At 45.9% G+C, this 26992-nt stretch overlaps 1 protein-coding gene and 1 pseudogene across 1 annotated transcript; both read left to right on the forward strand.

Moving 5' to 3' along the window:
* The first annotated feature begins 920 nt into the window (after positions 1-920).
* Positions 921-12672, forward strand: LOC119509816 (extensin-like). Its single transcript, XM_037803865.1, has 7 exons — positions 921-932; positions 2070-2251; positions 10600-10768; positions 10854-11048; positions 11217-11462; positions 11572-12185; positions 12297-12672. Exons 1-7 carry the CDS (start codon positions 921-923, stop codon positions 12670-12672), a joined length of 1794 nt encoding a protein of 597 aa, XP_037659793.1.
* A 3417-nt stretch (positions 12673-16089) lies between these two features.
* LOC119510920 lies at positions 16090-16391 on the forward strand (annotated as a pseudogene).
* The last annotated feature ends 10601 nt before the right edge of the window (positions 16392-26992 follow it).

Consider the following 26992-nt stretch of genomic DNA (forward strand, 5'->3'; position numbering starts at 1 on the left):
TCTGCTTCCTCTACTGTTTCCCTCCAGCACCATGGGGACCACACCCCATCAGTTTGAGGATGCTCTTGGGCTGGTGAGCTAGAAGCATGCGAGGGGCAAAGGGGAAACAGGTTGTCCCAGCTGAGAACACCCTGGGCCAGCCAAGCCTGCCGAGTTGACCTGGAGATGTGAGAAATAAAAGAAACAGTGATTGCTGTCAACCACTAGGTTTGGGGTGTTTTGTTATGCAGCAAGAGTGGTTGTTAACCACCACTCCAAGCTGCCAATGAGGCACCTCTCTACGCCCTATGGAAAGCTGAAAAACAGCCCCCAAATGTGCCCAGATCCCAATCCCTGGACACTGTGACTGCTGCCCTGTATCACAAAAGAGGACCTGCACATGTGACTAAGCTAAGGATCGTGAGATGAGGAGGTCATTCTGAAATATCAGGGTGAGCCCTAAAAGCAGTCACAAGTGTCCTTACAAAAGGGAGAAAGTGGCAGAAGGCACTGTGAAGACCGAAGCAGAAGGCTGCGCTGCTGGCTTTGAAAATGGAGGAGGGGGCCACAAGCCAAGGAATGCAGCTGGAGAGGCTGGAAAAGGTGAGGAAACGGATTCTCCTCCACAGCCTCTGGAGGAGCCAGGCCGTGGCCACGACTTGATTTCTGCCCAGCGATACTGATTCTGGATTTCCTCCAGAATGGTAAGAGTGAGAGAATAAATACGTATTGTTTTGCTATCATTTTAAGCTACCAAGTTTATGGCAATTTCTTACAGTGGCCATAGAGAACTAAAACACACTCCAAGTCTAAGAGAAATGGAAAACTTAACCCCAGTTTAATTACTGTTGGATTGCATTTGTAACACCAATTTTAGAACAGAAGCTTGTGTCACTTTCTGGTCTGCAAGGAACAAAGCAGTATCCACCCCACCCCAGGGCATGGACAACGAGGTGAGCTCTGGGGGAGTGGAGTGTCCACACGGCTGGAGCCCCCAGAACCAGAGCTGAGGCCCCCACAGTGCCTGGGAGCCCAGCCAAGCCAGGAGCAGAGGACAAGTCCACCAGCCCAGGCATCCTCTCAGCTTACTAAATAATTCTGTCTTCTCTGAAAAAGGAGAGATCTGTTAAGACTCACTGCCTCATTTTAGATTGTCCAGTTAGTGCGGCACTGTCCAGCAGAACTGACAGCAGGGATGGAAACTTTCTATGTCTACACTGTCCATGGCCACCACCAGACAAGGTAGCTTTTGAGCCCCTGAAATGTACCTAGTGGGACTGAGAAACTGAAGTTTTACTTTGATTCCACTTTAATTCATTTAAATTAGCCACATGTGCTATGGTCACCACGATGGACAGCACAGATCGTGCCAGCAGAAGAACCTCAGGCCCCTGGCCCCGGGAGAGTGCATGGGTCTGGGAGCTTTGGTCCAGTGTGATTCCCAATGAGCTGCTGAAGTTGACTTGGCAACTCTTCCACTCACTGGGCATACAATGATCTTGCAAAGTCTCAGGTTCCTTATCAAAAAGTGGAATAAACAGCCTTACCCTTGGGGCTGGAGACGACCTACCTGAAATCCTCAGCATAAAGCTTGAATCAAACACAGCAAAATACACTTCGCATAAACTATTACAAGTATAACAAGTAAACTATTACAAGTATATTAAAGTATAACCAATTCCTCCCTCCATGATTAACACAGAGTTTGGAGCTTGCGATGCCTCCAAGTAGCTGAAGACTCCTCATTGTTGGTCAAAGCGGCCCCAAGCAGCATTGCAAATTCAATTCCAAAGTTCCACGCAGTCCCAGAGTAAAACAACAATGCTTTAAAAACGACACTAACCATAGCAGCAGATAACTGCTGGGGTTTGCCAGGGGTCAGGCAATGGGGTGTGATCTATACCACACATCAGCCAGTTTAACTTACACAACAGGTGTGTGGAATAATATCATCACCTCTATTTTACAGACAAAGAAACTGAGGCTCAGAGAGGTGGTGGGTGGTCCAAGGACTGTGCATCGTTAAAGGCTAGAGCCAGGATCCAAACCCAGATCTGGGAATCTGCCATGCCTGCATCTTCCTCCCACAGGACTCTATCCCTGATCAGAGGCCCCTGGCTCTGTGGATCTTCAGGTGGAGAGCTGCCAACCCTGGTAAGGACACCAACCAGATAGAGGAGCCACACAGAAGGCTGGCCCAGCTCAGCCAGGACCAGCCCAGCATGCATGTGTGCTTCAAAATTGTCAAAGAGAAGCACCAGATTGAGTGGAAGTAGACGGACAGGCTTTATTCAAACTACCACAGCTTGGGAAAAGAGAAGCCAGCAGCAACCAATTAGCACAGACATAACTCGAGTTTTTAAGGGAAGGGGAATGGGGAACTGGAATTTTACTGGGAGAGGTCTGGGGGAAGACTGATGGGGCCAGCAATGGGCTTATGGAAAAGGGTCAGCATTGTGCAGTCCTTCCAAGGACAAATCCATTCTGTGGTTTAGACAGTGCAGCCTTGTCTTGGGTAAGAATTCAGGATGGGGTCAGGGGTCTGCCTAGGGACATGGCCTAGAATTAGAGAAGGCTGCACAAAAGTTTGGACAATCTTGGGCGCGAAGTTTGGACTAAGCAGAGGCTCTTGTAGGGTTCACAGACGTAGACCCTCAAATTCAGGAGCTACAGCCAGAGACTTACACTCAAGGTTCTGTTTCCTTGTGCTCTGACTTCAAAGGCAAATCTCCCCCTCATCACCCCCCCCCCAACACACCTTTTGAGGGGTTTCTGGTGTTTCTGCATAAGGAACACATGCACAAAACCTCAACATATCCAGCACAGTGGAAATGGAAAATGTAAGAAATCTGAGCAACTTTGGGGGGGATGGGGGTGAGGGATGGGGACAAGAAAGGGAGACCCAGGTGAATGGGAGGTTCTGAGAGAGGTGACCAGGAGCCAGTGGCTCCCATCATGGAACTGGGTAAGTTAGAGGGAAAGCAGGTCTCCAGGGGCAGACATGAGGAGGTCACAGGAAGAAAGCAGGATGACAGCTTTGGAGTTACTGAGTTTGGGGATCAAGGCAATATTCAAACTGAGGGGCCCATGGGGAGCTTGAATCCTGCTCCAGAGCCCAACAGGGACTGAGGCCAAGCCCTAGAGGGCTATTCTAAAGGTCTAGAAAAAGTTGAATCAAGTGTCAACAGAGAACTTTTAACACAAAGCCAATCAACAATAAAACCCTAGGAAAGAGAGAGAAACTGACCTTCAGAGTGAACTCATCAAGATAATCAGATGCCTAGACATCAGCAAAAAATTACAAGGCATACTAAGAAACAGGAAGATAAGGGTCAGTCAAAGGAACAAATTAAAACTTTGGAGAAGACATAGAATTTGGACAACAATCAAAGATGTTCAAACAAATTTCCCAAATAAATTCAAGAAGATGATGGAAAATATGCCTAAAAAGATAAAGGATATTAAGAAGACACTGTGTGAGCATAAAGAAGAATTTGAAACTATAAAAAGAAACATAACAGAAATTATGGGAATAAAAGGGGATACCAGTAGAAATTAAAAATACACAAGAGGAATACAACAGCAAATTTGAAAAGGTAGAATCAACAAACTAGAAGACAGGACAATTGAAATCTTACAGCCAGAAGAACAGATAGAGAAAATAATAGAAAAAAAAAAATGAGCAGTGCCTCAGAGCTTTGAATGACAGCACAAAGCACACAAACATACACTTCACAGGTGCCCCAGAAGGAGAAGAGAAGGGGAAGGGGGCAGAAAGAATATTTAAGGAAATAATGGCCAAGAATTTCACAACCCTTATGACATAAACACATACATCCAAGAAGTGCAAAGGATTCCAAAAAGAACAAATCCAAATAGACCTACTCCGATTAGAATGCCAAATGCCAAAAGATAAAGATAGAATCCTGAAAGCAGCAAGAGACAAGCAATTTGTCACATATGAGGGAACTGCAATAAGACTAAGTGCCAATTTCTCATCAGAAACCATGGAGGCAAGAAGGCACTGCTATGATACGCTTAAGGTACTGAAAGAGAAAAACTGCCAGCCAAGAATTCTTTATCTGGAAAAACTGTCCTTCAAAAATGAGGGAGCATTTAAAATATTCACAGATAAACATATGCTGAGAGAGTTCATCAATAAGCATTCAGCCCTACAAGAAATATTAAAGGGAGTTCTGCAGGCTAAAAGGAAAAGACAGGAGAGAGAGGACTGGGGGAGAGTGTAGAAATGAAGATTTACCAACAAGGGTAAATAAAAGGGTAAAAAGAGAGACAAAAATAAGACATCTATATAAGAACCAAAGGATAAAAACAGTTGAAGTTACATAATTGAATGTTAAGGGATTAAACCCCCCAATCAAAAGACAGATTGACAGAATGGAAAAAAATGTATGATCCATCTATATGTGTGTAGAAGAGACTAACCTTAAACCCAAGGACACAAATAGGTTGAAACTGAAAGGCTGGAAAAGGATATTCTATGCAAACACTAACCAAAAAAGGAGCTGGATAGCTGTATTAATATCAGACAAAATAGACTTTAAATGAAAAACTGTTATAAGAGACAAAGAAGGACACTGTATGTTAAAAAGGGGGAAATGCACCAAGAAGAAATGACAACCATAAATATTTATGCACTAACCAGTGTGCCCAAAAATACAAGATGTAAACACTGGCAAAACTGAAGGGAGAAATAGATGTTTCTACAATAATAGTTGGAGACTTCAATATACCAGTCTCATCAATAGAACATCTAAACAGAGGGTCAATAAGGAAACAAAGAGCTTCAATAATATGATAAGTGAACTAGACCTAACAGACATACAAAGAACACTGCACCACAAAACTGCAGGATATACATTCTTCTCAAGTGCTCATGGACCATTCTCCAGGTTAGATCACACATAGGGTCAAAAACAAGTCCCAATAAATTTAAAACAACTGAACTTTTACAAAGCACTCTATTTGACCATAATGGAATGAAGCTGGAAATCAGTAGCAGATGGAGAATTGGAAAATTCACAAATATATGGAGGTTAAATAAAATGCTCTTAGACAATCAGTGGTTCAAAGAAGAAATTGCAAGAGAAATCAATAAATATCTTGAGACAAATGATAACAAAAACACAACATGTCCAAAATTCTGGGATGCAGTGAAGGCAGTGCTTAAAGGGAAATTTATAGTCCTAAATGCCAACAATAAAAAAGAAAAGCGTTAAAATCAAAGACCTAACTACACACCTGGAGGAACTAGAAAAATAATAGCAGACTAATCCCAAAGGAAGCAGAAGGAAAGAAATAACAAAAAATAGAGAAGAAATAAATGAAATTGAGAATAAAAATAGAATAGAGAGACTCAACAAAACCAAAAATTCGTTGTTTGAGAAGATCAATAAAACTGGCAAACCCTTAGCTAAACTGACAAAGAAAAATAGAAGATGCAAATAAATAAAATCAGAAATGAGACAGGGGACAATACTACTGACCCCACAGATACAGAAAGGATCATAAGAGGATACTATAAACAACTGTATGCTAATAAATTAGACAACTTTGATGAAATGGACAAATTCCTAGAAGCACATGAAGAGCCTACACTGAATCTCAAAGAAATAGAAGACCTCAAAAGACCAATTACAAGTAAAGAGATTGAATCAGTGATCAAAAACCTCCCAACAAAGAAAAGGACCAGATGGCTTCACAGGTGGATTCTACCAATCATTCTAAGAAGAATTAACACCAATCCTGCTCAAACTGTTCCAAAGATTTGAAGAGGAGGGAATGCTACCTAACTCATTCTATGATGCAAACATCACCCTAATACCAAAGCCTGATAAAGATACTACAGAAAAAGAGAATTAAAGACCAATTTTGCTAATGAATATAACTGCAAAAATCCTCAACAAAATACTTGAAAATCTAATCCCACAGCACATTAAAAGAATTATACACCATGATCAAGTGGGTTTTATCCCAGGTATACAAGGGTGGTTCAAAACAAGAAAATTAGTTAATGTAATACACCACATTAACAAATGGGAGGGGGGAACCACATAATCATCTCAATTGATGCAGAAAGGCACCTGACAACATCCCACACCCTTTTATGAAAGAAACACTTCAAAAGATAGGAATAGGAGGAAACTTCCTCAACATGATAAAGGGCATAATCAAAAAGCCCACAGCTAACATCGTACTCAATGGTGAGAGACTGAAAGCTTTCCCTCTAAAATCAGGAACAAGACAAGGATGCCCGCTGTCACTGTTATGCAACACTGCATTAGAAGTTCTAGCTAGAGCAATTGGGCAAGAAAAAAACTAAAAGTCATCCCAGTTGGAAAGCAAGAAGTAAAACTGTCACTATTTGTAGATGACATGATCCTACATATATATATATAGAAAGTCCCAAAAAAATCTACCACAAAGCTAATGGAGCTAATAAATGAGTTCAGCAAAGTGGCGAGATACAAGATCTAAACACAAAAATTGGTAGTGTTTCTATACACTAAAATGATCAATATGACAAGGAAATCAAGGAAAAACATTCTATTGTAATAGCAACTAAAAGAATCAAATATCTGGGAATAAATTTAGCCAAAGATGCAAAGGATGTGTACACAGAAAACTAAAAAACATTGCTAAAAGAAATTTATAAAAGACCTAAATAAACAAAATATTCTGGGTTGATAGACTGCAGGACTAAACATCATTAAGATGTCAATTCTACCCAAATTGATTTAGATTCAATGCAATCCCAATCAAAATTCTAACAGCTTACCTTGCAGAAATGGAAAAACAAACTATCAAATTTATTTGGATGGGTAAGGGGCCACTTGTAAAAGAAGAAGGAAGTTGGAGGACTCAAACTGCCTGACTTTAAAGCACATTACAAAGCTACAGTAGTCAAAACAGCATGGTACTGGCATAAAGATAGCTATATTGACCAATGGAATCAAATTGAAAATTCAGAAATAGACCCTCACATCTTTGGTTAACTGACTTTTGACACAGCTACCACCATCACTCTACTGGGACAGAACAGTCTCTTCCACAGATGGTGCTGGGAGAATTGATGTCCATATGCAAAATAGTGAGAGAACCCTATCTCACACCTTACACAAAAAATAGTTTAGAATGGATCAAAGACCTAAATATAAGAACCAGGACCATAAAAGTCCTAGAAAAAAAACATAGGGAAGCATCTTCAAGACCTTGTAATAGGTGATGGTTTCTTAGACTTTACGCCCAAAGCACAAGCAATGAAAGAAAAAATAAATAAATGGGACCTCCCCAAAATTAAAAACTTTTGTGTTTCACAGGACTTTGTCAAGAAAGTGAAAAGGCAGCCTAATCAATGGGAGAAAATATTTGGAAACCACATACTTTAAGGGTTTAATATCCAGAATATACAAAGAAATTCTACAACTCAAAAATAAAAAGACAACTGAATTATAAAATGGGCAAAAGACATGAATAAACATTTTTCCAAAGAAGAAATACAAATGGCTAAAAAGCCCATGAAAAAAATGCTCAACATCACTAGCTATTAGGGAAATGCACATAAAAACCACAATGAGATATCATTTCACACTTACTAGAATGGCTACTATTAAACAAACAGGAAACCAAGAGTGCTGGGGAGGAAGTGGAGCAATAACAACACTCATTCACTGCTGGTGGGAATGGAAAATGGCACAGCTGCTGTGAACACAGTTTGGAGGTTCTTCGGGAAGCTAAGGATAGAACTGTCATATGATCTGGCAGTCCTGCTGCTAAGTACATACCCAGAAGAACCGAAAGCAGGGACACATACAGGCATTTGCACACCGATGTTCATAGTGGTATTATTCACAATTGCCAAAAGGTGAAAGCAACCCAAGTGTCCCTCAACCAATGAATGGATAAACAAAGTGTATATATATCTGATGGAATATTACTCAGCCATAAAAAGGCATGAAGTCCTGATGCATGCGACAACATGGATGAACCTTGAGGACATTGTTTAGAATGAAATAAGCTACACACAAAAGGACAGATATTGTATGATCTCACTAATATGATCTAATTATAATAAGCAATACTCATAGAGTTAAAATCTGGAATATAGGTTATCAGGAGACAGAATGAGGGTAGAGAATGGGGAATTGATGCTTAATTTGTACAGAATTTTTAATTAGATTGATTGCAAATGTTTAGAAATTGATAAAGGTGATGGAGAACATTACTGTGAGCGTAACTAACAGCACTGAATTATGCTTGTGAATGTAGTTGAAAGAGGAAGTTTAATATCGTGTTTGTCACTAGAAGAAAAGCTAAAGGGTAAAACATGGGATTGTATAACATGATGAACCTTGTTGTGGATGATGACTGGGGTTAATAGTACAAATATAAGAAGGTTCTTCCATGAACTAAAACAAATGTATGTTACAAAGTGTTAACAACGGGTGGTATATGGGGAAAATATACCTAATGCAAACTATGTACTACAGTTAACAGTAATATTTTAATATTCCTTTTCCAGTTGTAACAAAGTTACTACACCAATGCTAAATGTCAATAATAAGGGAGTATGGGGGTAAGGGGTCTTCTACTTGGAGTAATGAAAATGTTCTCAAATTGATTGTCGTGATAAGTACACATCTGTGTGTATATACTGTGAGCCATAGACTGTACACTTTGGATGGATTGTATGGTGTGTGAATATATCTCAATAAAACTGTCTTAAAAATAATAAGGCAGGGCTCAGGAAAGAGGAGCAGTCCAAGGGGTGAGGACCAGGCATGGGTGCCCAGCATGGGTATCCGAGGAGTCAAGGTGTCGGGTGGTCTCTGTGTCCGGCTCCCCCCTCCCTGGGGACGGAACTGCCTCTCTGGCATCCCCCAGGCGCTCACTCAGCCTTGCCCTGACCCCATCACTGCACCAGGAACTGCCTCCTGGGGCAGGAAGGCATCAATTTCCCCATGCCTCCGCCTAGGGGTCCTCCTGGACCCTCAGTCTCTTAATCAAGAGGTATGGGGACAGAGCACATCTCTCCACCTTCCCAGCAAACAACCCCACATCCTATTGCTCATGGAAACTGAGAGGCACCCCAGTCTCCCTCTTTGGTCACCAACCTACCATCTAGCATTCAGTCCCCTGAGCTCTGCCATTAGCTCGTCCAGCCCAACATCCCCACCACCCCTAAAAGTTTCCCCTGACCACACAGTGGGCCACCCTCCCGCATCCCTGCACCCCAGCCTTCAGCAAGGGCCACACTGAGACCAACAAATCTGTGGACTGTTGCGCTGGTAAGGAAAGGAATTGAAAATAATGTGTTCCCCCAGTAACCATGACAATGGCCAGCATGGAGGGATTTGCTGCCCGCTCCGCATTTTATGAGGCGCGCAACACGGCTCTTTTATGGATTCTGACATTAATTATGCTTATCATAGGAAGGAGTGTCACGAAAGAAGAAGGTTATTCACCATGGGCTTTGGGCTGCATTCCTATCATTACCCATAAAAGTTTAAGGAACTAATTAGGAAGATTCCCACTTGGGTTACTTTATTATTTAATAGTTGGTAAGACAAGTGATTGAGGTCAAAATATGAGTTTTAGCAACAGAAAAGAACAAGAAGAGGGGTATTGTTGAATTTTATGCATAAGAAAACATCAACTTGAAGCAATGGTGGGATAAATTTCCTGTCAGATAAAGATAGATACATTCACAGAGGACAAAAAAAATATTTTGACTTGAGTCTCAAAAACTACAGCAGATGGTAAGACAGAAACAGACAAAATGCTGCTTTTCTGTTTAATGTTTCTAGGTTCCATTCATTCCGAAATAAAGCAGATACTCCTATTTCATCATTGAAAAGCCCTTACCTCTCAGTAGCACTTATTTCTGCAAAATACCTCAATGGATTCAGATAAAAAAATAAAAAATAAAAATAAAAAACTGCACATGATTGCTCTGTGCATTTCAACTCTTACACTGTGGGTTTGCTGCAAGAAAATAAGATGTATATAGTTGCACACCATGAATTTTGGACTTTGGATAAAATCACACTAATGAGATTCCATTTTCTTAGGTCATAGAAATTAAAGTAGTAACATTAATCCACGTTCTCCTGATGGTCTGTTAGCCAGCTCATTACCCGCTACACTCCTGAGGAACTCACCATTCTCAGGCACTATAGGACTTCTGCTTAGTCACAGCAGATCAAACACTGGCTGTTTCCTCTGTTCCAGCCCCAAAATGACAGGCACCAACAAAAATGACAGTAAAGGAATACAAAAGGAATAATCCCACAAGGACAAAGAAAGGGAGGAAACTGCAGCAGACAAGCGAGGTCAGCAACATTTGGCAGCTGGAAAGCAGGATGATGAGAAGCTACTGACTGCAGAGCGCAGAAAGCTGAAGCCAAAGTCTCCGCGGGGTGGGGGTGAGGGCTGCGGGACTCAGGAGTTCCCCAGTAACAGGAAAGAGAAGCACCTGCTCCTCTGAGGGCGACCTGGGGTGCACCCCCAGACAGGAGGTGGAAGGAAAGGGGTCGTAAGTCATTCAGAGCGACTCCAGACTGTGGAACTCAGTCAGACGGCGCCCGCCCCTCCCCACAGTCAGACGGAGCCCCGCTCCCGCCCCAGTCAGACGGCGCCCCGCCCCCACCCCACAGTCAGACGGCGCCCCTCCCCCACACGACAGTCAGACGGCGCCCCGCCCCCGCCCCAGTCAGACGGCGCCCCGCCCCCGCCCCACAGTCAGACGGCGCCCCGCCCCCGCCCCACAGTCAGACGGCGCCCAGCCCCTCCCCACAGTCAGACGGCGCCCCTCCCCCCACCCCAGTCAGACGGCGCCCCTCCCCCCACCCCAGTCAGACGGCGCCCCGCCCCCACCCGAGTCAGACGGCGCCCCGCCCCTCCCCACAGTCAGACGGCGCCCCTCCCCTCCCCACAGTCAGACGGCGCCCAGCCCCTCCCCACAGTCAGACGGCGCCCCGCTCCCACCCCGCAGTCAGACGGCGCCCCGCCCCTCCCCACAGTCAGACGGCGCCCCGCCCCTCCCCACAGTCAGACGGCGCCCAGCCCCTCCCCACAGTCAGACGGCGCCCCTCCCCCCACCCCAGTCAGACGGCGCCCCTCCCCCCACCCCAGTCAGACGGCGCCCCGCCCCCACCCGAGTCAGACGGCGCCCCGCCCCTCCCCACAGTCAGACGGCGCCCCTCCCCCCACCCCAGTCAGACGGCGCCCCGCCCCCACCCGAGTCAGACGGCGCCCCGCCCCTCCCCACAGTCAGACGGCGCCCCTCCCCCCACCCCAGTCAGACGGCGCCCCGCCCCCACACCAGTCAGACGGCGCCCCGCCCCTCCCCACAGTCAGACGGCGCCCCTCCCCACAGTCAGACGGCGCCCCGCCCCTCCCCACAGTCAGACGGCGCCCAGCCCCCAACCCACAGTCAGACGGCGCCCCTCCTCCACACGACAGTCAGACGGCGCCCCTCCCCCACACGACAGTCAGACAGCGCCCCGCCCCTCCCCACAGTCAGACGGCGCCCCTCCCCACAGTCAGACAGCGCCCCGCCCCTCCCCACAGTCAGACGGCGCCCCGCCCCCGCCCCAGTCAGACGGCGCCCCGCCCCCGCCCGTCAGACGGCGCCCCGCTCCCACACGACAGTCAGACGGCGCCCCTCCTCCACACGACAGTCAGACAGCGCCCCGCCCCTCCCCAGTCAGACGGCGCCCCGCCCCCACACAACAGTCAGACAGCGCCCCGCCCCTCCCCACAGTCAGACGGCGCCCCGCCCCCGCCCGTCAGACGGCGCCCCGCCCCCACACGACAGTCAGACGGCGCCCCGCCCCCGCCCCCATAGTCAGACGGCGCCCCGCCCCCACACGACAGTCAGACGGCGCCCCGCCCCCGCCCGTCAGACGGCGCCCCGCCCCCACACGACAGTCAGACGGCGCCCCACCCCCGCCCCAGTCAGACGGCGCCCCGCCCCTCCCCGCAGTCAGACGGCGCCCCGCCCCCGCCCCCATAGTCAGACGGCGCCCCGCCCCCACACGACAGTCAGACGGCGCCCCGCCCCCACACAACAGTCAGACAGCGCCCCGCCCCTCCCCACAGTCAGACGGCGCCCCGCCCCCGCCCGTCAGACGGCGCCCCGCCCCCACACGACAGTCAGACAGCGCCCCGCCCCCGCCCCCATAGTCAGACGGCGCCCCGCCCCCGCCCCAGTCAGACGGCGCCCCGCCCCTCCCCGCAGTCAGACGGCGCCCCGCCCCCACACGACAGTCAGACGGCGCCCCGCCCCCCCACAGTCAGACGGCGCCCCGCCCCCACACGACAGTCAGACAGCGCCCCGCCCCCCCACAGTCAGACGGCGCCCCCGCCCCCACACGACAGTCAGACGGCGCCCCGCCCCCCCACAGTCAGACGGCGCCCCGCCCCCACACGACAGTCAGACAGCGCCCCGCCCCCCCACAGTCAGACGGCGCCCCGCCCCCACACGACAGTCAGACGGCGCCCCGCCCCCACCCGAGTCAGACGGCGCCCCGCCCCCCCCACAGTCAGACGGCGCCCCGCCCCCGCCCACGGCCCCAGACCACAGGAGAGGACGAGCCGGGCGCCCTGGACTCCAGGATGGGGCTTCGCCGAGACGGGGGCGGGAGGGGCGCTGAAAAGGGGATGAAGTGACAGTGAGGGAGGTGCCCGGGGTCCCCGGCCGGCGTGTGACCCGTGAGCAGGAGGCGGAGGGGAGACCCGGACACAGTGCCGTCTGGGCTCCGGGTCTAGTACCGGTTCCCGTCCCGCCCGGCCCCGCCGCCAGCAGCGCCCTGGGAGAGCGTCAGTCCGCGTCCCGGCTTCCCTGGAGACCAGCGGGCGGTCACACACCTCAGGCCACGGGAGGGCCCCAGACCACAGAGGAACGGGAACGCGGAGCAGGAGGAGGAGGGACAGCGCGGGGGGGACAGGAGCACCGCGGGGACACACAGCCGACGTCCTCCGAGAGGGCAGAGGGACAGTGCATCGCAGGACAGGGTCTACGGGACAGGCACACGCAGATGACAAGCGGGAGCGCGCGTGGAAACCACGAGTAGGACAGCAGAATCAAAGAAGTTCCCCAGAAAATGCAGAAGATAAAATCAAAGACATAATCCAAAAAAGTGAACAAAAAGGTAGAAAATAGGAGATGCAAAATAAGAAATTAGGTGATTCATCTAGGAGTCCCAGCATTCAAACTCTGGAAAGAGAAAACAGGAAATAATAATAATAAATTATCAAATCCATAAAGTGATTTTCCAGAATCAAAGGAGAGAGGTGACTTTTCTGATGAAAAGGTGCCCTGGTGGGTTCAGAGGGCGATGAGAAGGAGTGGCCCCAAGGCTCTCCCCTCCCAGAACATGGGAAGGGGAGCCCCTGGACGGGGACAAGCAGACAGAGAGAGCCAAGCGGGGTGCTCGGGGCTGGGGGGCTGCTGAATGGCTGCCGAGTACAGAAGAGGTTTGTTTAGTCCAGTCAGAGAGTTTGGGGGTGAACTGTCTACAGGGACATTTAAAAATAAGCAAACAATATTAAAAAAAAAAAAAAAAGGCAATTTTCAACTCCAGAAAAAAACAAGTTATGTGAGAACAAAAAATTAATCATAATGTATTACATAGTTCAGCTACAAATAATGCAGTTGACTCTCATTATTTGCAGTAGTTATGTTCTACAAAGTCAGTATGATCACTAATTAGGAAATCCTGACCCACTGCCCCTCAGGGAAAACAGGGCTCAGCTCCTGTGAGCCTCTCTATTTTCACCAACCATTCAACCCATAGTCTTCTTTTGTTTGCTTCTTCTAAAGATAGCTTATTTAATATATATTGTTGATTCATTAACTTTGAACTCACAGCCCACAGCCCTATGACTCATGCCTGAAGGAAGCTTATCTAACCCACAAAAAGCACGAACATGCAAAAATGTAGCACTAAATTCACCGCATAAAGGACACCTGTTTACAGTTGGAGAGCTGTGACCAGAAGGCAGAGCCCTGCCTTGTTTGACCTCAGCTTGGAATATGTGTGTTGGTGACTCAAAATTTTGCCATTCTGTATGTGTCTACAAATAAATGTTAGCTAGTGTGTGAATTTGTAGAGACTCTGCAAATAATGAGAACCAACTGCATTTGCATTGTCACGTTAATGTCAAAACCAAGTATCAATTCAACCAAAGACTGCTGAAATAACCACATTAGAAAGGTGGGAGGATGAGAGAGAGGAGATCATCTTCCGTGGTGGGAAGTCAACAGATAACATCCAGAATGGAATAATCACAAACAGCAGGATAAGCCCATTTTTAGAAATACAGAGTTAAGTGCCAGAAGAAAGAGCTAAAGCAAATAATATTAAGGTGGTGGTTCTGAGGACCAAGAATCAAGAAAGAGAAGTGGGTCAGGGCACAGACAGCTATTTTTCGTTAATAGCCCAGTAGTACTATTTAACTGTTGTGTCTTATACATGTACTACTTTGATTTTAAAAATATAAATAAATTTTGTGGAAAAAAATTAAACATTACAGATAAAAGTGAAGTTCCCTCTCCCCTCCCTAATGGAAGGTCTTTTTCTGGTTTCATGCATATATATGTGCCCCTACAAAAATTATAAATTACTGTTTTTACATAACTTTTTCCCAACTGACATGTCATTTAAAAATTTTTAATGGTGCTCCCAGATGGTGGACTGTTCCAATTAATGGATCCATGGAGCAGAAACTCCTCAAACACTTCATCTTCTTCAGGAGCTTTCTTGGGCAGTGTTTCCAACAGGAATGCTCCTCGGTGGGATAGGAGCAGCTGCCCAACCCAAGAAAGGAACCCCAGCAGTGCTAACCCCCCGTTATCCTGCCTCAGGAAGGGAGGACAGCACAACCCACAAGGCAGTGTCTCCAGAGAAAGAGCAAAGGGTTTCTAAGGATCCACATGAGCGCTCGTCTCCAGAGTTGTAGGGGTCTGTGGGAAAATTGAGCCCCCTTTTCCCACTCTAATCTAATTCGATTTCTTTTGTCCCTTCCCCGCTCTGAGAATGCATTTTTAGACTAGAGCCAATCTCTAGCCTACCGTGTCTTCATAAAAGTAACATCTATTTGTATAGGTTTTGGGGCATGTGGTTTTCCATATCATTCACACCATTGTAATTCTGTATTATTAAATGCTGGTTGAAGAAAATACCAATACATTATAAAAACAGAAGGAAAAAAAACAATACTGAAAGGATACAGTCTTGCAAAGTGAACCCTCAACTATGGCCTCTGAAGATTAAAACCTGATAGTCCATATTACTAAAACACACATCCATGCCTCCAAAAAGCATGGGGAGTTCTCGCTTCATGGCTGTCATAAAGAGCAGACTGCTGCCATGTCATGTCATGGCAGGGGGTCTCAGATCCATGCTCCAGAAACTGAGGGTCAGCAACTGTCAAACATCCAGTACCAAGGACAGCCAAGGTCCGTGTCTCCCCATGACACACTGCACTGTTAGAAAACACTTTCCCTGTAGGGATTCCATGGCTGCAATCAACTCAAATGGATTATACCTGAAACTTATTAAAAGCAGTCAAAATCATAAGATGAGGAAAGAATGGACACAGGGTCAATGCCCCAGGCTCTGGCTAATCTTATATCTACCAACAGTTGTAGCCATGATGTAGCCAATTTATCCTTGAGGTTTTCTCCTGGATCTGGGGAACCTCACCAAGCCTGTAATTTCCTGGCAGCCCCTAAGGATGAGAGAAATTGGAAATACCTGATTCCCATCAAAACCTCCCAAAACTTTTCTGATGTCTTCCATTTGTCATGTATTTGCAATGTCTATTGGAGCTAGTGTGCAATATCACAGTGAGTCAATACGTGTCACCATTCAAGTCATTCAAATCCTTCATTTTGATGAATCACAGCACACACTGGTGCAACTGCCCTCTCTCATGGGGGCGGGGCATTGGGCAGGGGGCAAGTGCACCTGCGCGTTGGGCAACCTTTTCCCACATTCTTGTAGCCTGAGGGTCGGACCACGGTTTCTCTCCTTGCGGTGATGGTAGCACGAGAGCAGAGTATGAGTTATGGCAACCAGAGCCATGGCAGGGAAAGCATTTAGAAAGTTTCTTCCCCTCTCTGAGTATTGGTTCAAAGGAGCGCAGCTGAAACTGTAACTAAAGGAGACATTATGCTTCCAGAAAAATCTCCAGGAAGAGTATTGCAGGCAACAGTGGTAGTTGTTGGATCATGATCTAAAGGAAAGGGTGGAGACACTGAACCAGTTAGCATGAATGTTGGAGATAAAGTTCTCCCCAAATATGCAGGCACCAAAGTAGTTCTAGATGATGAGGATAATTTCTTATTTCGAGATGGTGACATTCTTGAGAAGTATGTAGAGTGAAATCACTATTGAAATGGCATCATGAGAAGCTGCCCATTCCACCGAAGTTTTGAAATCTTCCATCATGTAAATAATTTCCATGTCTCTTTTATAATAAACTAATGATAACCCAGTGTCTCTAAAATTTAATTTCATTGTATTGATATAAACATTTCCAAATAAAAATATGTAAATGAAAAAAATCCTCCATTTCAAGGTTTCCTATTAGGTATTGAGTATTTTCCCTAATTTACCGATCTCTATTATATTTGTTTGGTGATTATAGGATAGGAAAGAACTTGATTCTATAAAATTGTCACCTGATCTACATTAAGCAAGCAAACTATTAACTGTTTTATAAAAGTAGGAATTTAAAAGAGTTTTTAGGAGTAGACAACTAGCACATCTGTTCACCTTGCACTTGCAGCTGCTTGGATTTGTAGGCCAGTGGGCTTTCCCACTCTCCTGGGGTTGGAAATGACCAGTGGCTCCCGCAACTCCAGCCTCCTCCTAGCCCTGCAGTTGAGAAAGGGCTTGGCTCAGAGCTGCCACTCAAGAATTCCCCACACTGCTAAGCATACTTAGAAGAAAAATGTTTTACCAAATATTTCATTCTTCAGGAAGAGATCCACTTAATAATGGGAAAACTAAAGGCTTATGCCTGTCAAAATTATTTCCTTTGGGCTTCTTTATAAATTTCTATGCCTCATTGAAGGATAGGGGAACTCTATAAAATGACCCTGTTTCCCCTCTAAAATCTATGTGACCACATCAAAAGTTTAAATTACTTTTCCAAAGACTTTATTGCTTGTTTGATTTTCCTCTACTTTATTAATAATGCACTGGGTACATACATGACTTTCCTTCCAGTTTTATTTCCTAACCTGAATAATTTGAGAATAACACCAAAACCCTTTGGCTGGAAATTCAAAAAGCAACATGTTAAGAAGAGGCTTAAATGAAATCTATGCACATATCATCCAGAGCTCCCAGACGGTTCATTTATAGCCCAGCAGCACACAAAGAGGCCTGCAAACATTTTTTTGCTGTAGAACCCTTGCTTCAGACGAAAGTGCACTGTCCTTCAAAGTAAATTTTGACTACTAGGGTGCAGTAAAATGCACAGGCTTGGGTTTCTCCCACTGACTGTGTAACCATGGAAACGAACTTTGACCTCGCTGGACCCCGGCTGGGCATCTGTAAAGACAGAAAGCACCACCCATCCCAAAAGGCTGCTGAGAAAATCTCCCGGTCTGTGTGTGGAGCCTCCATCAAATAGGGGCTCAACGAGGTTTAGGCTCTATCCCTGCCTGCTCCAACACACCCTCAACCAGATTTTCTTTTCTTTCTGGAAAATAACTACAGATAATTATCCTTCAAGGGGAAAAGGAGTAGCATGACTGAACACTTATTATGTGCAAGTCAGCAGCCATGGGATTTACCTGGTGTTTCATTTTGTCACAGAAAACACCAGTAGACTGAAGTAATTTGAATTGCTAAAGACAAACCATTTTTTTAAACTCACTTTTCAAAACATCACCAAAATCATCAAATGGTTCTTGAAGTGCTAAGACGTGGAGGAGGATATGGTGACAAGCAGCCCTTGTTGGATGAGGGCAAGGAGACGGGCCAGCTTCTGCCCTGTTAGTGGGAGTATAAATCAGTGGCCATCCATTGGTGCATCCTCTTCAGAGGCCATCTTAGCAGTGTCCGTCAAAATTTTAAGTGCACCTGCCGTGTGACCCAGCACTTCCGATTCTAGGACTGAATATCCTAGGACTGAAATACTAGTCCATGGACATATACAACCTCACGTTGATTGCACAGTAGTTTGAAATAGCTAGCAACTAGAAACCACTCCCGGGGGACTCGTTAAACAAATTACCATGCATCCATTTACTGAGGGTCTGTGCAGCCTGTTAGTAGAATTACTAGAATGAGTTAGATCTCTAAGTGCTAACATGCAACCATATCCAAGGCACATTGGATGAAAAAGAGAGGAGGAATAGGAAGTATATGTTTATGTTTTCATTAAATCATATGCACATATAAACATACACGCTTATCTGAAACCAAACCTGAGGAGCAATTACCCCTGGTTATCCTCTGGGGAAGGCACAGAGGGGCTGCAAGGGGAAGGATGTGTGTTTTCTATTCTATCCCTTAATAGATGATGGCAAGTTTATCAAGCCAGTGACAATAGATAAATAAATCAACTATCCATTTGTTTAACAAGTAGTCCTGACCACTTATTATGCACAAATTCATGAACTAGTGGAACCAGAGTCGGGCACACATCCCCCAGCCTGGAAGGCACAGGACGCTGTCACCTGAAACGACTGCAGAGAAGCTGTTTTCGAGTTGGGGGCTGCGAACACTCCTTCGTGTGGGTTTCCGTGCTGGGGTATAGAGAGCAGAGGGATGACTCACTTCTCCGGTAAAGGTCAGCCAGGGTCACGGCCGCCTACCAGGGCCTGTGCGGCAATGATCCTTGTGCTAAGGAGTCGGGCCAGGCGCAGACCACCCGCTAGAGGGACCAGGACCCGGGCCCTCCCGGGGTAAGGACCCAGCAGCGCCATCGTCCAGAACCACGACCCTGCGTGTCGTCTGTGACATTGTTCGAGCCTCTGACATTCCAAGAGTCTTCGTGCATGTGGCGAACAAGAAGGAAGCCCCCACCAGCACACTCCCTCTCCGCTGCAAACCCCCGAGCTGGAGCCAGCTGACAAGTGCAGATTCGATTCAGAAGACAGAAGGACAGCAATCCCAAAGGACAAAACCCAGACAACGCCATCCTTCTCTCATTAACTGGGGAGAAGAAGATTATGACTTTCTCTGAAACAAGTTACAGAAAAAAAATTTTATCTGCCATTCATGGGATCCTATAATTTCTAATTGTATGAAGATGTGCACACGATGCTGCAATTATTTCATTGTAAATCTGCAGCTCTGTTGCCTCAGTCTTTATTTTTTTTTTTAATCTTCATTTTATTGAGATATATTCACATACCACGCAGTCATACAAAACAAATCGTACTTTCGATTGTTCACAGTACCATTACATAGTTGTACATTCATCACCCAAATCAATCCCTGACACCTTCATTAGCACACACACAAAAATAACAAGAATAATAATTAGAGTGAAAAAGAGCAATTGAAGTAAAAAAAGAACACTGGGTACCTTTGTCTGTTTGTTTCCTTCCCCTATTTCTCTACTCATCCATCCATAAACTAGACAAAGTGGAGTGTGGTCCTTATGGCTTTCCCAATCCCCTTGTCACCCCTCATAAGCTACATTTTTATACAACTGTTTTCGAGATTCATGGGTTCTGGGTTGTAGTTTGATAGTTTCAGGTATCCACCACCAGCTACCCCAATTCTTTAGAACCTAAAAAGGGTTGTCTAAAGTGTGTGTAAGAGTGCCCACCAGAGTGACCTCTCGGCTCCTTTTGGATTCTCTCTGCCACTGAAGCTTATTTCATTTCCTTTCACATCCCCCTTTTGGTCAAGAAGATGTTCTCCGTCCCACGATGCCGGGTCTACATTCCTCCCCGGGAGTCATATTCCACGTTGCCAGGGAGATTCACTCCCCTGGGTGTCTGATCCCACGTAGGGGGTGCGGTCGCAGTTGACTCGTCTGGGGGGGGGTGGCGGCCGGTTGCTAAATCCTAGGCTCTCAGGATTGCTTGGAGGGTACCGGCGGCGGGGGCTCTTTCCCGGAGGCGAGGGCGAGGCGGGGGACTTGGCCAGGTCCCCGGCGGAGGCGTGCAAAGTATGGAGGGCGGCGAGAAAGGAACAGGCGGGACACGGTTCTTTTAGGGTGAAGAAACCAAGAGAGTTTATTAGGGGAGAGTACAAGCTTATATTGGGCGTTTAGAGGGCGGGGTAGCTGTAGAGGTTAAAGGCTTGGATTGGTTCTGAGAGGGCGCGGAGGTTGATTGAAAAGGGGCGAGAGTTGCTCCGGTAACGGTGTCTGGCAACAATGTATGCGCACTGGTGGTGATGGGAGTTGCACTGGCAACGGGGAGTGTCCGGGCAAGATAAGGGGGTGGGGAAAAGGCGGTTCCCTCCGGCAAGCCTCCCCTAACAGTGGTATTTTGGGTGAGGAAATGGGGCCTGCCTCCAGCCTCACTTTCCCAGGCCCGGGGGGCTGTGGAGGGCGCTGTCGCCCGTGCCCACCACCCTCCCCAGGGGCTGATCAGGTCCCCCAGCCCAGGCCCGCCAAGTTGAAGCACGTAATCAGTGTCCCGCAGGGGGGAGGGCAGTGATTTCACCTTTCAAGTTGGCTTAGCTATGCCTCAGTCTTTAGAGTTTCATTTTCTCCTGCTCTGGAGGGTTGATAAATTCATCCAGATCCGGTCGCCTGTCCGCCTCTGCAGGAGCCCATCCGAGTGCACCCTAGCACACCCAGGCCTCTCTTTCCTTGATCTCCATGACCAAAACTGGGACCCGAGTTCTGTCAAATCGAGCCTTCAGAGACTGTCCTGGCTGTTCATCATTTTAAAGTGGGGGGGGGGGCTGGGGGGATACTCCCCCATATGCACCACCAACTCCTGAACCAATCAAGGGAGACCAAGGAGCACAGCGCGGGAGATCAAAGTGCCTGCCCTACCCCTGCTGGAGAACGAACGTAGCTGACACGCACGGCCACGAGGGGCTTCCCAGTCCACCCCAGAGGTAGCTGACACCCACCCAGACCTAGGCGTCGCTGGACCACGCAGGCTCCCCCAAGCACAGGTCTTGAGCTATTATTTTTAATCCCCATTATTATCAGCATCATCTTCCATCAAGAACCAGAACCTCGCCTACAAATCTCATCATTATTGTATTTGGCATCAATCGGTGGGCCTTGACAAGAAAACATCCCTCCACAGGGGTGAAACAAACATTTGGACATAGGAAGAAATGAAGATTTAAAATTGAAATGTAAAAGATGGAGCTGGTTTCCATCCTAAACTTCTGCTGCCCCCCGGTGGGGAAATCGATGCTGGAACGAGTGTCCCCGGCTTGGGTACAAGCACCTCCTCTGTCTGAGGGCAAACAAGGAGCCTGGGAGGGGACCGGCTCTTCCCCCTTAGAAGGGAAACCTATTTGCACCTTTGGACCCCAGGGAAATCCCTTTCATGCCCTTTCAACCCATAAACTATTTTTTCTACATCGGTGCAGAGAAAATGAGGGTTGGAAGGGCTTCTACCTTGGGCTGTACTGCAGCAAGCAGGGCACCAGCAGGAAGACAGCGTAGGGGTGGGAGGGTCCCAGCCATAGGACAGAACCCCAGCCACACACAGGCAGGGTCTGTCTCAAAAGGCAGCCTGTGACACCTTCAAATGCAGGCAGTGACAGCTGGGAGTCAGCCCTAGCGTGGCAGCCCCCAGACGTGTTCCCCAGGAAGCCGTCAGCATTTGGACAGCTCCTTAAAGTTCCAGGCTGGCTTAAAAACAAACTTGTTTATTATTGCAAATCCCTGGGCAATTCACTGTGCAAGATAAGATGCAGCTCTTGCTTGTTATGTTCAGGATTAGACAAAGCACAAAATTCAGACAACAAAGGAAATGCTTGGTGATAGCAGAGTGCAGAAGATGTGACAGTTTATTAAAAAAATATAGGCTATAGTGGGGAAAAGTAATATTGGATTTTATGATTATTTCATACTGGGAATTGTTACATAGTTCTACGCCTGTTTATTATATAACTACAGATTTCAATAATACATTTTGTAGCTTGTAAAGTTCTGAACAAGCAATTTTTACATAGCTACATTTAGCAGGTTGGTTTTTAAAGGCAGAAAAATCTCATGTTAAGAAAGAAGATAAGCCTTTGGGAGAATTAAAACTACAGTATTTTTCACCTAATTTCCTTATAGTCTGAAAGAGCCTTTTTGCAATAGTATCTGTTCTGATACTCACCTGTATCAGACAGGGTTTTGCAATGAGAACACTGGGTCATGTGCTGGAATTGATCCTTTGTGGAGCTTTTGCAAAGCCAGCAGAAAACATAGTCAGCTCCAATAGCTTTCTCAGGGTTCCAGAACTATGGGTATACTTTTTCATTTATCCACAAACATTCTTAAGCATCTCCCATGGTTGGGCACTGTGTTGGACTAGACACACAATTCTTAGTAAAAATAAGCCCAACCCCATTCTTGTGGATCTTACTGATGAGAGGAGTAACAAACATCAGTCAAATGAGTCGTAGATGACAGCACATATTTACAGCTGAGATAACTTCTGCAAAGGCAAATCCAAGGGGCCATTAGAACCCAGAAGAGGCTGTCAATCAATGACCAAGCCATCCCAAACATCAATCAGAATCCATCCTGTCAGTGGAATGGAGTATATGAGCCTCCATGTATAAAACAGCATTTTCATGAACAATAATATTTTAGTACAAAATAGTTCAGTACCCCATGCAGCAAATCCTATCATTGGAAGCACCTAAGCCTCTTTAGTTGTGTTGACAGAATCAAGATAAGAGATAAGAACCATATTAAATGTTCCTACACAGTCCGGAGGTTCTTATCTTAGAGCACCCCGTTAGCCACCTAATACAGCCACCTCCAATGCAACCAGCATTTCCAAGAAGTCTTTTCAGAGTCAGGTAAAATAAATTACTGCCTTGGCTATAGGAGACAGTGTGGCATGAACAAGATCATATCAGGTAATGTTTTCCCCTGAGTTTTAATAAAAAAGTAAGCCCTGTTTGTTAGAATTGTTAGAATGCCCATTTTCAGACACATGGTCGAGGACATAGATGATATACGTGCTATCTTTTAGCACTTCTGACTGTTGAGCTCTCCTTATTTAAACACCATGACAGGTTTCCTTGGGGCCACGAATGCCCGATTACCCAGGCGCTCCTGAGTGAGCACTAGAAGAGATGGCAGAAGTACATTCCTTCAGAACAAGGTCCAATAACCAGCACTTTACCTCAGGGCAAGGTTCAAGCTAACACAAACTCCATCTTACCGCGTGGAAGCCCTCTTGGGACAGTTGTATGACAAGCTCCACATCAATCCCCAGGGGCTGGGAAATGGACTTTACTTGGTCTCGAGGAATCAGGGCCCTGGAAGCTCCTCCCAGCATCAGGGAGTGAGAGGAGAAGGACTTCAGAGAGTAGACAGCCCCTTTTGCAGCTCACGTGCATCCCCTCAGCAGGGAAGGGCCTTGCAGCTCCAGCTCTCTGGCCCTGCAGCCCCCGAAGACCCGAGGCAGGCAAGGAAGAGAGAAGCCAGGAGCCCTGGGCAAAACCGGAGTCAAAGGGCAGCCAAGCCATCGATCCAGGCGTGTTCCAGCCAGACCTCCGTGTCTCCTTCCCTACAAACGCTTCACTGGAATAGCTGCAGAGGGAAGACTCTCCAAGCAACTCGTGCTCATGGCGAGGCGCCCCCCAGCCAGGCCGAAAGGCACACAGACGCCCGTCACTCCCGCATCCGAGAGAAGCCACATCTCAGGATCCGACGCAGTGCTGCAGGGAAACGCGGAGGACACCATCAGCCCGTCACCGCCCCTGAGCGGCACAGCCGGTGGGGACCACGGCTCTCCTTCAAGCTGGGGCTTCACATCTCATTGCCCAAAACACATACATGGTCACGTGTATTCTCAAAACAGAAACAAAGGAAAGATAAATCAAAAAGTAATTTAAAGAACAGGATCTACAGGGCAAGGGCAAGAAGAGAGAGGAGGGGCCGGGAGCAGGCTAGAACTTTCTGAATGCACTTGGTATTCTATTTTAAATTTGGAACTATGTCAATGCTTTCTATAATAAGAAAGTAAAAATATAAAATATGTAAAAACAGCAGCCCCTAAAAGTAAAAAACAAACTGAAACAGATAAACCTAACAGTAAATCGTGTTGGCGGCACAATCACATGGAGGAAAATTCCTTCAAATGAAATAGGATTTTGACTGTTTCAAATGGAATGATATAGCCTGTGGACAGCAAAGAATCTTAAGCTGCACTTAATAGACTTATGTTTACTAATAATGTCAGTATTCGTGGTGGATTATTCACAATTATTCACCTTCTCTCCTTGCAGGAGGATTTTACATAAAAATCCCCGCCCTGTTGAACTCAGGATTGGCGTGCAATTTGATATGGCCAATGAAACATGGGTGGAAGTGATAGTGCAAAAAAGCTTAAAAACCTGCTTGTAGCCCACCAAGTCTCCTTTTGCCCCCCTGTAACAGTCAATCATGTTCCATCAGGAGGGGGTTACACCTGCCTGGACCTCTAGGTAAAGAGAATGAGGCACTGAGCCAGAACCAGCCAGGATGGGCATGTGGAGGGAGGACAAAGCAAACCTTTGCCAGGACAAAGCACTGAGATCTGGGACTATTTGTCTCCACAGCATGCCTGAGCTTACCCTTCCTGATACTGTTTGGCCTCAAAGTACACAGTATAATTACTATACATAATAAATAACATAATAAGTAAGTGCGTTGTTAGGAACCAAGAAGCTTAGTGCAAAACAGATGCAAATGTAAAATCAGAGTAACTGCATTCAAAACCCCATAATCTTTCATTTGAATTGTAAATGTCAGTATGAATTCATAATTCATTATTCCTTTTCAAAAAACATGCCTTGGGGATTGAATCACATGCCCTGCAAAAGGCAGGTTCAAGTCCTAATGCTGGGTCCTTGGGTGTGAACCCCTTTGTAAACAGGGTCTTTGAGGATATATCATCAGTAAAGGAGGAGTCAAACTGAACGAGGGTGGGTCTTCACCAATGGCTGAAGTCCTTACGAGCAAAGGAAATGGGACATGAAGCAGAAGCCAGAAGTCAGGGGGAGTCTGATAGCAGACACTAAGAAAGAGAGAGAGAGCTCTCCAAGTGACAGAGGACAGACACGCTCGGGGAGAAAGTGAGCCCTTAATACCTTGATGTTGGACTTCTCACCTCCAAGACTGGGGGACAGTACGTTCTTGCTTATGCCATCACACCATGTCGTAGCAGCCCTGGCAAACTAAGACAGTACGAATACATACTTCCTAAATGTGTTTGATGAAAAGGTCTAAAATCAATGATAATCCAGTAACAATAAGCAACCCCAACACTCTAAATACCGTTATAGGATTCCTTATAAAAATGATTTATTCCAAGTCCAGAGCAAGGAATGTTCAAGATGAGACTGAGAACGGTTTATTATTTTATTGGCCTGACACAAAGGCCAAAAAAAAAAAGACTATCAAAGGCCACTGGGGTTTCATGTAAATGATAAGGAGCCAACTTGACAAATTTGAGCATCTAAAAGTGCAATGCTACACACAATGTGGGATCTTGGGTTGGATTCCACATGAAAAGGAAAATGGTGGAAAAACTGATGAAATCCAAATAAAATCTGGAGTTTAGTTAATAGTAATCAGGTGGGGTTCTCCAGAGAGATAGAGCCAACAAATTTTAAGGAATTGGCTCACAAAATAATGGGGGCTGGCAAGTCCGAAATCCACATGGCAGTTGAGCAGGCTGGAAATGCCAGTAAGAGGTGACGTTGCAGTCTCGAGCCCAAAATCCCCAGGGGAGACGAGCAGCCTGGAAACTCAGAGAGGAGTTGAGTGGTAGGCTTGAGATAGAATTTCTTCTTCTTGGAGAAACCTCCAGTTCTGCTCTTAAGCTCTTCAGCTGACTGGATGAGACTCACCCAAGTTACAGAGGGTCATCTCCTTTACTTCAAACAACCGACTGAGATCCTAATCACATCTACAAGGTAACCACACAGCAACTTCTAAGCTAGTGTTTGACCAAACAACTGGACACCATAGCCTAGCCAAGTTCACACATAAAACGTTGGTTTCTTGAGTTTGACCAATGTACCATGGGAAAGTAAGATGTTAACATTAGAGAAACATTGTCAAGAATATACAGGAACTCTCTGCATTATCTTCACAACTTTTTGAAATTTATTCAAAGATAAAAAGTATATTTTTTTAAATATAAATAACAATGATTCAAATACAAGAAATAGATATATAAATTTGGGGGCTCATAAGGATACTGAAAAAAAAGCTCATTGTCCACCCCTGAAGATTTTTAGGACACCGACTCATTCATCTAAATATTGGTAAATAAAGGGAAAGAGTATATATTTCAGAGGAATCAAACTGTTAATGAGGGGAAATTGTCTTTATTAACAGTCCACAGTTAGTAAATGCAAAAGGAATGATAGAATTTGAAAATGAGTATGCTATTGTTACAACATTATAGAGCATAGGAGAATATGGTAGTATCTAGAAAAATTACATACACAATTATTCTTTGATCCAATAATGGCATCTGTAGAAATCCTAATGAAATACAATTCTTAATAGGAAAAGACTGGAAATACCTCAAACGTTTGTTAATGGGAATGTACCATTACAAAATCGGGCACCATGCAGCTATAAAAAAGAGAAAAGAATTTCTCTCTGTATTTAATGGAGTGATATTATTAAGTGAAAAAAAAAAAAGCAAGGTGGAGAAAAATACACATACTCTTCTGTTCTTTTAAGAAAGGGGAAGACATTTGAAAAGTGTTAAATATTTAATTGAATATATAAAAATAAAGTAAAGGACAGATAAATCAGAAGATAATGTTTCATGGATACCTTTAGGGGAAGGATAGAAAGGAGTGGAGGGGACAGG

The sequence above is a fragment of the Choloepus didactylus genome, chromosome 15, assembly GCF_015220235.1.
Source record: "Choloepus didactylus isolate mChoDid1 chromosome 15, mChoDid1.pri, whole genome shotgun sequence".
In the NCBI taxonomy this organism is placed as follows: Eukaryota; Metazoa; Chordata; class Mammalia; order Pilosa; family Megalonychidae; genus Choloepus; species Choloepus didactylus.

Excerpts from the sequence above, each read along its gene's own strand:
- LOC119509816 (XM_037803865.1), top strand. Across the intron at positions 11,463-11,571 it reads CGCCCCTCCTCCACACGACA|TCAGACGGCGCCCCGCCCCC; the intron begins GTCAGACGGCGC and ends CCCTCCCCACAG. Across the intron at positions 12,186-12,296 it reads GCCCCGCCCCCGCCCCCATA|TCAGACGGCGCCCCGCCCCC; the intron begins GTCAGACGGCGC and ends GCCCCCCCACAG.